At 35.3% G+C, this 14,393-nt stretch overlaps 2 protein-coding genes across 2 annotated transcripts; both read right to left on the bottom strand.

The window, feature by feature from the left end:
• Positions 1–4,629: 4,629 nt before the first annotated feature.
• On the bottom strand, positions 4,630–5,772 carry LOC110111255 (zinc finger MYM-type protein 1-like). The gene has a single exon (XM_020843031.1). The coding sequence runs from the start codon at positions 5,770–5,772 to the stop codon at positions 4,630–4,632; it is 1,143 nt and encodes a 380-aa protein (XP_020698690.1).
• A 7,205-nt stretch (positions 5,773–12,977) lies between these two features.
• Positions 12,978–13,727, bottom strand: LOC110111252 (MADS-box transcription factor PHERES 2-like). Its single transcript, XM_020843029.1, has one exon. It carries the CDS (start codon positions 13,725–13,727, stop codon positions 12,978–12,980), a length of 750 nt encoding a protein of 249 aa, XP_020698688.1.
• Between the last annotated feature and the right edge of the window lie 666 nt (positions 13,728–14,393).

The raw sequence follows: 14,393 nt of genomic DNA, 5'->3' as shown, positions 1-14,393 counted from the left end.
TTTTAATTCTATTTTGAAAATTTTCAAAACCTACTAACATAAGAAGAAACAATGGGTAATGATATCGGGACCAAAATTTGATGGGGTTGGGTTTCAAATCCCTTGGATTTTTTTGAGTTAAGTGCAATACTGGAATAGTCCATTAACTGATGTGCTTCACTATTCTCCGAACAAATTCATGTCTTAAAACCCAGGTTGTCAAAATTTTTGTTAGAGCAGCTTCACCCATTTTTTCCCTTACATAAACATTTCGTAGCATTTTAGAATTCAATTATCTCAGCTATGCTTTATCTTAATCGTAAGAAACATTAGCATGCAGTAAATTTTACTTGGTCTAAGAAAAATGAAATGAAAAAACTCAGAAGTTCTTTAACCCTTGCTTGTGGTTCCTAAAAATACTTTTCTTGTGATAAGCAACTACTAGAATCACTCAATATAATCTGTCGCCTAAAACTTTAAGCTCTTATATTATAGCTTAAGAAAGATGTATTAGATTTTCTCTTATTTTTTATGATGATGTCTACTAAACTAAACCCTTTTTCCTAAAAGGTCTGGATATGAAATTGGTCATACATGATGTGGTAAAATTAATCTTTATCCAAAAGAAACCAAGTGAACAAACCACCAGTTTATGTGTTGGTTTTTAATTAACCCCTAACATCTACTTAGACACATCGTTTTTCATATCTAATCTTCACTCTCATCCTGTTTGGGAGTAAAGCATGCTATATATGAGAATAGAAGTAATGGGTGCTAATACTAAGCTACAATTAAAGTATTATAAGATATTGTATATTCATAATTCCCTTCTCAGGTGTTTTAATAGGTAGTGATCAAGTCATGACAAGGGTATTCTTTTTTAGGAGCAGATCCCACAAAGGACTCACTTAATCCTAGTGAAGAAATTTGCCAAAGGAGAATGAAGAGCATCACTCGCCGACATTTGCCATGGAGTTCACTCTACGCTGGGTTACGAGGAAGTTCCTCACCAAGAAAATAGATCGACTCTCATCTCAGTTAGATCTTCTCCCTTTGAACTCATCAGACTTAGTTACAGGAAAGCGCTTACCATAGGGACTTCACACTCCATTTGTCTGCTACTATCTGGCCCAGGGACTATTGACCCTCGCAAACACCTTTTCTCGCCTTTCATGATTAGGCGACCTCGAGCCTCCTACGTCAGTCGTCGGCCTAATAAGACAATTTGCTTGCTACGGGTCCATCTCCTCTCGAGTCTCGTTCACAAACTAACCTTACATCTACTCAGCTCTATTGAGCTTGCTCAATGACAAACAACTCACTAGACCGTTGATTTCGTCCTCTTGCAACCAATCAGGAGATGACCCATGTCCTAGATTAACATGTAACTTTACACAAGTATTTTGTGTAGCATGCATTTTTGCATTTAACTATATGACTTTTTTGTAGTCCTCAAATCCGTAAAAATAAATGGTGATGAAAAGTAGTTGGGATCTTTAGATCTTTTGGGACTCGTGAGTGTCACTTCTTATATTTTCTAACTAGGATAGTGGAGATTCAACTAGCTTACTCTCATTCTCTCTGAACTCTCTATTGTCCATTCTCATCAATTGGCTTTCAACTCATCAAATAGATTTGCTAGTAATGTTGAATATTATACACTAAACAAATATGGATTCAACATACTCTTAGGTGGGATGAGTGTGGATTGATGTGAGTGATAAGAAGACATGCTTTGTTTAATGAGGCACCTTAGCGAGAGCCTTTTGTAAACATGAAAATGGTGAATTCACCACTCGTTGTGATCTACATGAAATGGAGCAATTGTTGAAGATAATTTTGGATGCCTTGAGCAGCCTCCCACGGTGAGCTTGAGCTGATTGTACGCCCAAAGGATCCTATGACTCGGTAGCATGCCAAAGATGCTCGTAGTGAGCACTCGTCTCTATAACCATCCCTAACTACACCTGCACTTGGACGAGTGTTAAAGATTATAACTCACTGACTAGGCGAGATAGGAAGGAAGAACCCGAACTGACTAAAGCCATTTCTAGGGTTATCTCTGAGGCCAAGTTGTCTCCCAAGTTCAAAATGCTCATTTGGAGTCATATATAGGCAAGATTGATCCCACATACCATCTTGTGACCTTGGAGACTATGATCTCCTTGGTGGATATAGACTATGCCCTTAAGTGTCTCTTCTTTATGGCACTAAAGAAGTTGGCATTGAGGTTGCTTACTTTCCTATGGGAATAATCATCTCCTACTTTGAATTCAAGCAAATGTTCATTACAAAATTCGTTAGCGTTTAGAGACCTTGAAGAACTTGCAAGCTCTGCTGAAAATGAGGCAGTAGCCTATAGAGTCTTTTATGAGCTTCATTGTGAAGTTTCATAGAGAAATGTTGGATATAAAAGACTTGGAGCCAGCAGTCTCCTAGGCTGCCTTAATTTAAGGACGAGGGAAGGTCCTTTCAGATATGCACTCGGCTTGCAGTAGCCGAGGACACTCGCTAAACTATTTGAGCTTGTTAACAGTCATGTCACTGCCGATGAGTACAATCGAATGGCTGAATCTTCCCTACCACTTGCCATCAAGGGATCGGCCTAAGGTGAGAATTTGTCCTAGGGATAGGAGGGACAAAAAACTAAACTCGCCATATGATCACTAGGATCCTAGTATAAGAGGGCGCCCATATAGTCGAGGCCCTTTAAGATAGCAGTGCTACTAACATCGAGAGTAGTGGAGCTCACTTCTGACACTCATCCATTTCATGAAGAGGTCAACCATTAACCTCCATCTTATACCACCTACACTCTGTTGAGATTGTTTATGGCCGAACTCATAGAGGCCATATAGGATAAGTTCTTCAAGCACATGCCTCTTACGAAAGTAACTACCAACATCCGCGACATCTCAAGGTATTGCACTTTCCACCAAAATTGTGAAAATTGGATCAGATATCGAATCGAAAAAAGAAGAGGTTCAAAAGCTCAATGGTTCTACTGGGGTTGAATCGAATGTTGTAATAAATATTAAAATAATTCAAATAACAAATAAATGAAATAATAATTATGTAATAATTATGTAAAAATATAAATTTATATTTCAAATAAATGTAATTCACATATAAACTTAGAAAATTAATATAAATTATTGTTAATTTATATGTTATATTTAGATAAAATTTACAATTATAAACTTTATAAATCTATATTATAAACTTATAATTATAAATCGTTATAATAAATAAATAGATATATTTAATAGTTTATAATTAACAAAAAATCTAAATGGATTAACAATTAATTTTAATTAACAAAAAAATTTAGAATTATTCACACTATTAAAAATTAATTAAAAAAATATATTTAAAAATATGCAATGTGTGCAGGGGCGGAACCAGCCTTAAATGTTAGGGGGGGGCAAAATTATAAAAGAATATATATAACAAAACTCAAACAAATTATTAAATTGAAATAAAAATTACAAGCTTTGCATTCTATTTTGCATTTTTTGATAATGTTGCATTACAACTTCATTTGGAACCAAATCAAATACTTCTTTTTCAATATATGGAACTAGACAATCATTGAGCCAATCATCACCCATTTTACTGCGCAATCTATGTTTAACAATTTTCATTGCTGAAAATGCTCTCTCCATTGTAGCGGTGGCAACGGCAAAGTTAATGCTAAAACAAGAAGCCGGTGAACTAAGGGGTACACGATATCTTTTTTAGCCTTAACAATTTGTTTTGCTAGATCTGCAATGTTGTCCAAAGATGAGAACTCCTCGCTTGAACGCATATCAAGAATGTATGTCGATAGCTGGTGCTCTAAAGCCACAAGTTCAATAATAGAAAAATCAGCTGAATATAGTTCTGCAAGCCGAATTAATTTCTCCTTATTATAAGCAGAGAATGAGTTACTTGGATTTAGACATGACATACAAAGAAGCAATTCAGTACTGGCTTCAGAGAATCTATTATTCAGCTCTTGAAGTTGCATATCAATGATAGTATAAAAGAATTCCACTCGATAATGATGTAAATTTGTTGCATCATCATTTCTGTGTGCAGATCGTCGACGGGCTTTGAATGTAGAACTCATAACAGGAACATCAACTTCAAAAACTTTAGAAAAATGCGATACTTCTTCTAATAAGGAATTCTATCCATTATCCCTCATCATCTGTAATTGTTGTTTAGAGATTTGCACTAACTTCATTGCATTCAATATATCCTGATATTTTCTTTGCAAGGCCTGTGATAATTTATTTGTGACACCTAAAATATCAATCAATAAGTGAAGGATAAAATCAAAAGATTCCATAACATTTATCAGAACACCAGCTTCAACAGCTTGTTGATCATGTATCCATCTTCTTTGATAATTTCAAGAACTTCAATTACTGAAGCATACATTTTCTTCAAGGTAATTAATGTATGAAAATGTGAACCCCAACGGGTGTCACCAGCTCGTTGTAAGCTTGTCTCTTGGTTCAAATCTCTACCACTGTTTAACTCTCCTTTAGACAAATGAAACATTATTTTATCATGTTGAATTGCTCTAAGAGCATCACTCCTCTTACATGAAGCTCCAACTGTATTAACAATTCTTGAAGTAATCTCAAAAAGATGCTTCACATGCTAATGATTTTTAGCTACAACCACTAAACATAGTTGAAGCTGATGAGCAAAGCAGTGAATATAGAATGCATGAGGATTATCATTAAGTATTAAGGCCTTCAAACCATGAAACTCCCCATGCATATTAGATGCTCTGTCATATCCTTGACCTCGAATCCTATGTATGCTCAATGAGTGTTTAGCAAGTATATCTTCCATGGCTTCTTTTAAGGCAACAGCATTAGTCGATGCCACATGTTTAATGCCTATAAACCTTTCAACAACTTGCCCAAGACTATCCACATATCTCACTGCAACAGCCAGCTGTTCCTTCGTAGAAACATCACTAGATTCATCTACCAAAATGGCATAGTAGGAGTCACCAATATCTTTCATGATTGATATCAAAGTTTTAGCAGCTGCAGCAAAACAAATTTCTTTCTGGACCTTTGGTGAAGTTAACTTCAAATTTGAGCTTGAATATGCTGTAAAAACTTTCTTTATTTCATCATTATGATTACTAAGAAAATCAAACAGCTCCAAATAATTTCCTCGATTCTCTGATCCGGAAGACTCATCATGACCACGGAATGATAACCCTTGGCGCAACAGAAATCGTACACAATCTACTGCATCAGTCAACATAACCCTATAATCTTTTCTATTTCTCTCTTCTTTGCTCAACCATATAATAGGAAGACTTTGTTCTTTTGTCTTCATCAGATCTTCACATTTATGTCTAGCCTTATTATGTGCACTATTATGATCTCCAACATGACTTAACAATTTTTCTTTCTTCTTCCAATTTCTGAACTCTTCTCCAATAAATGAGTCTCCCCCACCTTGTCCTGTAATAGTTTTATCTTGAGGTTTGAACAAGTAGCAATACAAACAAAAAACAGCATCTTTATGCACGCTGTATTCTAACCAATCGGGATATTTCTCAAACCATTTTGGATTAAATCTACGTACAAGATTGCCAAATATTGTTTGGGGGAATTGATGATTTTTTGGTTGATGGGCTCCCTTCAACAGATATGCTCTCCGAATTTTATCTCTTTCATTTACATCGTAACACCAAATTGAATGTCGAATTCCTGGATCAGCTGGGAGACTGTTAATATCAGTCTCCAAAGGTTCTTTCCTCTTTAGATAACGTTCCATTCGAATCAAAAAATGATTTGATATATTCTGTGAAAAATTATATTAACATGGTCTACTCTCTTTTAGTAAGATCAAACAAAAAAAAGTTCAATATAAAGAGTTAAATAACATATAAGGAATCAATCCAACAATAATAAATCAATCCATAACAACATATATGCAATAATTCGAAAAAAAAAAAATTCAATTTATCATCCTAACATTAAAATCACAACTCAAAGAAAAAAAAGACCTAAATCAAATTCTCTCTGCTTTTCTCTTCTTTGCTCTAATGTTTTTCTATAGGTTTCAATCTACAGATTCTACATCAACAAACTTACATGGATAAAGCAACCTTTTAAAAAATACCTTCTCAAGTCCATTCTCAAGGTCTCCTAACGAAACCTTTGTTTAATATTTTGTGAGAAAGATGAATGGAGATAGAATGATCATATCTCAGCTGATTTATAAATTCTCAAATCAAAGAAAAAAATAATATAATTTAAAAATTCTCACGGAACTGCAACTGCTGGCCAAACCAGTTTTCTAAAGGAAAAAACATACGAAAATATCTCTCTGCTTTTCGCTCTAACGTTTTTCTACAGGTTTCAATCGTGATTCCTTGGAGTGTAAATAACAGACTCTTTAATACTTGCAGAAAAACTTCACTTTAGGTTTAGTAAAATATTAAAATTTGATGGCAAGTCTTGCAGAAAAACTTCATTGCAAGTTTATAATGATTAATGAGTTCAGAGCAAGAAGACAAAAAAGGTGGAATATCGAATATCTTGTTGAATGTTGATTGTGCGTCCGGTGTCCACCGTCCAGAGGCCGTCGCTCGTTGGCTTGAGTGGCGTCGAAGAAGCGACAAAGCCCGAAGGTGGAAGAAGAAGCAACGAAGATGGGAGGCACAAGGAAGAGACGTCGGCGTCGAAGGCGATTTCTCGCTCGCGGCTCGCCAGAGAAGAGAGGGTTAGAGCCTGGAGGCACAGAGCGGCTGTGCAGGAATCGCCGAATCGGGATGAATGCGAGAGACACGGAACTGGTTCGATTAGGGCAAAATAAAAAAATTTTAGAGGGGGGGAGCAAAATTACAAAAAAGGCCCTCTTCTAATTAATTTTTTTTTTAGGGGGGGCAATGGTTCCGCCAGTGATACCACTGTCTTTACGCATGTTTGAGCTCATAGATGGCTTTATGTAGTCTACAAACATGATCTGCTTGAGATGAGTATTCAAAACTTTTAGGTTGCCTCATGTATACTGTTTCATTGAGATCTCCATGCAAAAATGCATTCGCCACATCTAGTTGCTGAATGTCCCAATTATTAAATACTACTACAGTGAGAAGCACTCTTATGGTGGGTAATTTTGCTACCAGATTAAATGTTTCCGTATAGTCTATGCCTTGTTCCTGCCTATTCCCTTGAGCAACTAGTCTTGCTTTAAATCTGGCTATGGTACCATCCGAGTGGTATTTGATTCTAAATGTTCATTTGCACCCCAATATTGAAGCATCTTGAGGTGGTTTAATAAGTGTCTATATACCTATTGTTGGATTGCTAAAAATTATGTAGCCATCGTCTGTCTCCATTCAAAATTTTTTATAGCTTCGTTGTATGAGGTTGGCTCAGATGTAAGAGAACTCTGTCCTTGCTTGTGAAGGAGATTTAACCGTTTGCACGGTTTGAGCAAACCAGTTTGAAATCTGGTTAGCATTGGACGCCTTGTAATTTGATGACACTAGCTTGACAGATATGGAGAAAGATTGTTGGAGATCTGATTATCATTAGTAGACCCGATGCTATCAGGTGCTTGAGACGGATATATAGGATTGGATGAGCAAGGATTATCTGAGGATTGAGGAAAGATGTTTACGGGACGTTGAGAGTTTTGAATGGGTATGAGAAATGATGGTTGTGTGTAAGGTGTTGACATTGGTTCTTGTACTGAAGACTCCTTGAATGGAAAAGAGTCTTCTACGAATGTAACATGTCTTGAAATGTGTATAAAATGGATTCTTTGCTCAGACATTTGTATCCCTTGTAATTATATGAATAACCAAGAAATACACAGGAGTTGGATTTTGGTTGAAGTTTGTGACGTGTGTGACGAGGAGTTAACGGAAAACATTCACAGTCGAATGTTCTTAAGTGAGAGTATAATGGTTTAATGTTGTGAAAGAGCTAAAATGGGGAGAGATTGTTTGTGGTTATTGATGGCAGACGATTTATAAGGTATATGGCAGTGAGCGCGGCATCAGGCCAAAATTGGTGAGGAATGAATGCTTGTTGCAACAATGTCCTGGTAGTTTCCAAAATGTGTCTGTGCTTGCGTTTCGCTTGACCATTCTGTTCCGGTGTGTACGGGAAAAAAATTTGGTGAAGAATGCCATTTTGAGAGATGAATTGTCTAAATTGATGATTAATGTATTCATGACCACCATCCGTTCGGATGGTTTTTTATTTTGTAAGAAGTTTGTTTTTCTACAAAGCTTTTGAAAGTTTTGAATACATCGGATTTGTTCATAATCGAAAACAACCAAGTAAAACATGAGAAGTCATCAACAAATATGACATAGTATTTGAAGCCTTGATTAGAAGATACTGGGGATGGCCCCCAAACATCAGAATGTATAAGCTCTAGAGGATTACATTTCCTATTGAATGATTTCTCAAACGATAATTTGTGAGCTTTACTCATTATACAAGATTTGCATTTAAAAGAAGATGGTGATATATTGAGATGAGGATTACTATTGGCAATAAGCTGAGTAGTTCTATGGTGAGGATGCCCCAACCTATTATGCCATATATCTAAAGGATTCTTTATTGCTTGAAATGCTGAAGATGACTTCTGAGCCGATTTAGATGAGATGGGATACAGGCCATCCTTACAGTGACCTTTGAGAAGAATATTATTTGTCTTCATGTCCTTAAACAGAAAACCCGTTGGATCAAATGTGATGGATATGTTGTTGTCTTTGACCAGATTTGAAATAGAAATGAGGATGTGGGAGATACTTAGAATATGAAGAAGGCGAGATAAATGAAACTTACGAGATGGAGTCGGAAGAATCCTAATACCAGAGTGAGCAATTGGAATCGTCCTCCCATCTCCAATGGTGACCGTGTCAGAGCCATTATAAGGCGTTAATTGCGAGAGGTTATCTGCAAGATTTGTCATGTGCGAAGAAGCTCCCGAGTCCAAATACCAATCTGTCATTGCTCTGCAGCAACCATAGCTTTGTTTGTCGTTGATGTAGACGAAGATGGCGTGTAATTGATATTTAGACTGTGCCAAGAAACCGATGTTGTATGCCCTTTCTTGTTACATATTTGGCAGATTGTAGTTGGTTGAGACTGAGTTCTCGTATTAGAGTTGGTATTCTGTGGAAAACGACCGATATTCCTTTTGTTCCGTCCACGATATGTGTATAATGCAATATGTGCATCATTATTCATTGAGATTCTGGCATTTTCAACATTTATGTGATTTTCTTCACTAATGAGAAGGGCATATAAGTTGTCGAGATTGATCGATGTGCGAGTTGTTCTGATCGCAGTCTTGAACGCCTGATATGGAGTTGGTAGACCATTCAGGATATACATGATGATATCTTCATCGTCGATTGTGGAACCCACCGCAGCAATTTGATCTACTAGAATCTTGATTTCTGTCAGATATTGCGTCATGGTGAGAGCTTTAATGGAAACGTTATGCAGCTCGTTCTTGAGTTGTATAACTTTTGATCTATTTGTTGATTGAAATATGATTTTGAGTGTCTTCCAAATTTCCGACGTGGAATCTAGATGAAGGACATATGGAAGCACAGAGGGCGAAATCGTTGAACAAACAGCAGCTAATAGATTTTGATCTGTTATGTGCCATTTGGTATATGCTGGATTGGATACCATTGTGCTATCAGATTGAGAGATTTGTAACTATGGAGGCGTACCGATGGATTCAAGAAAATTTACAAAGCCATTTGCCCTAAATAGCTTTATAATTTAGCTCCTCCAGATCGAGTAATTATCTATCGATAGTTGCGTCGGCACCAACATTCTGAGATTCGAAACCATAAATTTAAGCGTTGCAGGAATACCAGTGTTCTCGTTTGAGCTTTCAGATAGATTTCCAATCTCAAAAGAATTAGAGTTCGCCATGGAAAAAGATTAAGAAAAGAACTCTCTCTGATACCATCAAGAAGTTTTTGGTACAGTAACAGCAAGAAGACAAAGAGATTTAATAAGGCAAAACAGAGAACATATTATTTCATGTCCTCTGTTACAGGTATAACACTAGTATATATAGACATTTGCGTTTCATTAGTACACGTGTATAACTGTTATTGGAACTATTTGTATACCAGCTGATGTGGTATTATTTGAGTTGTCCTTTGTCTTCTAATACATCAAAATAGTCATCGCAAAATTATTTGCATCTAACTTTCCATTGCAAATCATTGTATGCTATATTGAATTATCGCCTTAAAAATCATTAGAAAAATGAAAATCTAAAAAAAAAAATAGTCACATTGATATCATATAATCCTTTTGCATACTTATATTAAAGTAATCAAATCAGTAGCTTACATTAAATCAGGGAGTCCCTTTGCATGCCATAACAACAATGCAAATCATTAGACCATAGAGATATTTGGAACTTTTAAAATAATCATGAGAAGATTCAAACAATACAAGTAAACATTATCAAAATAATTGACTATAGTATAAGTGATACATCGAAAATTGTCTTGTTCGGGCACCAATCTTGAGATATATCCAAGTTAGAAATTTTATAAATTAAAATTGAAACCATCCAAGCTCTGATTCAACAAACTTATAGTCAAATTTAACATCTCAAAGAGATGAACCTCCAATCCAAGCCCAAATGGCTCAAATCAAGGGTATGAAACAAAGGTTCAATTCATTAAGTGGATGAACAAATGATCATTGAATGTGTCATGCTTATAGTTGAATCAAGCGGCCCGATGAGACAAATCCAACGAGCCAAATATCACTTAATTCTGACTTCATTAAGACACATAAATGCTTGATAAGGGAATCACTATCATCCATCCAATGGAACACTCCCAACATACTTTTGATCTTCTACATAATAAAAAGCCATGACACCCCTCAAAATACTATAAATAATCCCTCATTCTTCATATGAAAGGAGAGGAAGAAAAAGAAAAACTAATAAGCTCACTTGCATTCTCTAGCTAGCACCACCAACTGTCGACAGAGTTCTACCATCCCTGAATTTTCTTTTGATCATTGAACACCCCCCGGATTTCTTTCCAGCAACCAACCATTGTTGGACTTCGACCCTCATTGAACGCCATCAGATCTCTTCTGAATACCTAAGCATTACAAAATTTTCTCTTCTCTAAAGTTTAGAGAAATCTTCAACATAGTGTATTCTCCCTATCATTGAGTTAGGGGACAGAAAGATTTTTGTAACTCATTCAAACAAAGTGTTTCTTTGTTATTCCAACTAACTGTTTATGTGTTGAATTTTGGGCATTGCTAAGACAAATAATTTATTTACTCTATCGCCAGGAATTCCTCTATTCGCAACAATAAGAATATTCAAATAATAGTAATACAAAAGAAAATCATAAAAATAAGAATATTCAAATAATAGTAACATAATATTGTAGAAAGCCTAACAAATCAGTGCAAATCAGGATATTTTAGCTCCATATTAGTGTATGTTTAATCATATTTTTCATAATATTAATTCATGTGAAATTTATAAAATAATTTCAACAAGTAAAAAGGATTTATATATGGCACATTATAAATTCAAAATAATTACAATAATAATTTAAACCATTAAACTACCGTAATAAACACTTATATTAAAGCCAACACAAAATGAAAAAAAATAGAAAATATTTAGAACCTATACAACATGAATAGTTAGCTGCTCGATGTTATTAAGATTTTTTTTTTTATTTGTTTATACGTTTTTCTTAGTTAGGAGTTTGATTGAGAGTCTGAATCGACTGCATCATTTTATAAAGTTGATTATAAAGCTGCTCTGAGGAAAAGAATTTAGTTATTTTGATTGCAAAAATTTACTTTTCATCACAAAGTAGTGAGAAAGTAATAAGAGAATAATAACGAAATTAAATTGTAGTTGTTGTCTGAAAAGAATAACAACAAAAAAGTTGTCTTAGGTTTCGTTTGGGATAGCTTTCTTATTGCTTTTTAAAATAGTTTTTTAAGACAATTTTTAGTTTTGTACTAAAAAATTGCTTTAAGAAGCAGCAAGAAAGACGTCCCAAACGAAGCCTTAGGCTTCATTTAGGACAACTTTTTTTATTTCTTTATAAAGTAGTTTTTAATACAAAAAAAATATTTTAATTAAAAATTTTTATACTAAAAAACTGATTTAAAAAATAGCAAGAAATCTACCCCAAAGGAAGTCTTAAACAAACCATTATAAATATATAATATTTGCAATCATTTCAAATATAGTAAAATGATTTTATTTAAGCATACATATATTTTTCCTAATATAACTAATAATTTATAAAACAATTTTTAGTAAATATATTCTATTTAAATAACCATGTGCTCAACATATATATTTATATATACAATTAAAGCACTGTTAACAATAATAACTATAAAGTATTAATTAATAAATCAATATTCTCTATTATCAAGTAATAAAGATTGAAAAAACTTACAAACATAAGATCACTTAAATCAAGAAGCATAATTTCACAGCATAGATTAAGGATTTAGGGTTTGTTTGGAACTGTTTTTTTATTGCTTCTTAAAACAGCTTTTTAGTAAAAAAATAAATTTTTTGCACTAAAAAGCTACTTTAAGAAGCAGCAAGAAAACCGTCCCAAACAAAGCCTTAATTCAGATATCTACAACTATTTGTAAATATGATTATAAAGCTGCTGTGAGAAAAATAACTTTTTAAAAAGCTATTATAAAAAATAACTTCATAGCTCAAAAAATAATATGATTATGATCTGAAAAATAAAAATAGTAAGAAAGTTGCTCTAAATCAGAAATTACTATGCATGAAAAGCTAAATCATTGAATATATTTTGAGATCAATATATTATAAATTATAATAATGATGTTGAAATTTCATGAGAAAAAAAAATTATAAGCCAAGAAATACCAAACAACATAGCTAGCAGGCAACCAGCTATAATAAATTGATTACTCAATGATTAAAAATTAAAGCAACCATCAATAGTAAGGAGCAGGTAAGGGTAATAAGCCTTCTTCCCAAGCCGACCTACTGCCATTTAATCGTTCTATCAAGACCTCCATTAGTTCTGCTCCCTCACCACCACCACCACCACTTCCTCCGCCACCTCCCATCACCTCCTCCACTCCTCCGACCCCCACACCACCATTCCCTGCAATCCACTCATACTCTCTCATCTCCTCAATCTCCACCCCTTGATAACCAATCCCACCAACCTTCACATCCATGTCCTCCATCATGACCGGCGGCAACATCAACGGCCCCAACTGATGCATCCTCACCTGCAAAGCATTCAACTTCCTGTTCACTAAGTCCAGCATATCATCCGCCTCTTCTTTGCTCAGACTATCCACCGGCCGCCCCGCCAAACACTGTCGAAGACAAACCGTCGTGCTCAGCTCCTTATTCTCGTGCTCCAACCGAAGCACCTGCTGGCTTAGTTTCACCAGCCGTTGCTCAAGAAAGCTTCTTTGGTTGACCATTTTCTTGTTCTTGTCTATCTCCGGCATGTTCGTCAAGTCCGTCAGTATCCTCTTCGCTTCTTCGACAGAAGGAAAGACCTCCGGTTGCTCGGTTTGAGGGGAATACACGACGGCGCAGGCGGAGACGCCGCAGAGGATCGACAGTTCATTCACCTTCTTCAGAAGCCCGCGGCGGCGTTTCTTCAATGTGGCGCGGCGGGTGGCGTCGTTGTTGATGTAGGCGAGGGTTACTTTCTTTCTAGCCATGGTTGCTCTGGTTCGGAGCTTTGAATAGGCTTAAGTATAGGAAAGTTGCTTGACTTATGTAATTATATTGTTAATAAACTGTTAAGGTAATATTGGAATTAGAATTTAATTGCATGTAGATACGGGATCGAATGAAATGTATCTTCCTAAATTAAAATTGTGAGAGGATTATTTTGCTAAAATTGAGGGGATAAAAACTTATTGGGAAAGGTCAGAGGATTATTTTGCTAAAATTGAGGGGATGGAATCCCTGCAGAGAGGATTCGAATCGGGCATTTTGAATGCTTGTGGGAGACGGCGGAGAAATTGAAGAGCAGATATTCTCACGTGCTTTTACGGTTGTTCACGTGACTGTCGCAGCCTGAGGCTTCGTTTGTTTTTTTTGTGCTTTTTTAAAAGGCAGTTTTAAAAAATATTAGTTTAGAAAATAGAGTATTTTAACTGAGAAGCACATATAAAAAGCTTTCTCAAAACTGCAGAAAAATAAAAAAAAGAGTTATTGGGAACGTGATTTGACGAACCAAAAAAAAAAAAAAAACCTCCGTTTTCAAAAACGGAGAAGGAAAAAAAACGCTCAAACAAACAAAGCCTGAATCTAGAGGGCATGAGTACATAGATTAGCATACGCGCGTAAGTTTAGCATTATTTGAAGGGATATTCGAAAGC

Source organism: Dendrobium catenatum, unplaced genomic scaffold, assembly GCF_001605985.2.
Source record: "Dendrobium catenatum unplaced genomic scaffold, ASM160598v2 fragScaff_scaffold_970, whole genome shotgun sequence".
In the NCBI taxonomy this organism is placed as follows: Eukaryota; Viridiplantae; Streptophyta; class Magnoliopsida; order Asparagales; family Orchidaceae; genus Dendrobium; species Dendrobium catenatum.
Note: the sequence above shows the minus strand (reverse complement) of the source record. Positions and strands in the feature narration are given on the sequence as shown.

What these genes read in the sequence shown, in the direction of transcription:
- LOC110111255 (XM_020843031.1), bottom strand. Translation starts at nt 5,772, where the DNA reads ATGGAACGTTATCTAAAGAGGAAAGAACCTTTGGAGACTGATATTAAC.
- LOC110111252 (XM_020843029.1), bottom strand. Translation starts at nt 13,727, where the DNA reads ATGGCTAGAAAGAAAGTAACCCTCGCCTACATCAACAACGACGCCACC.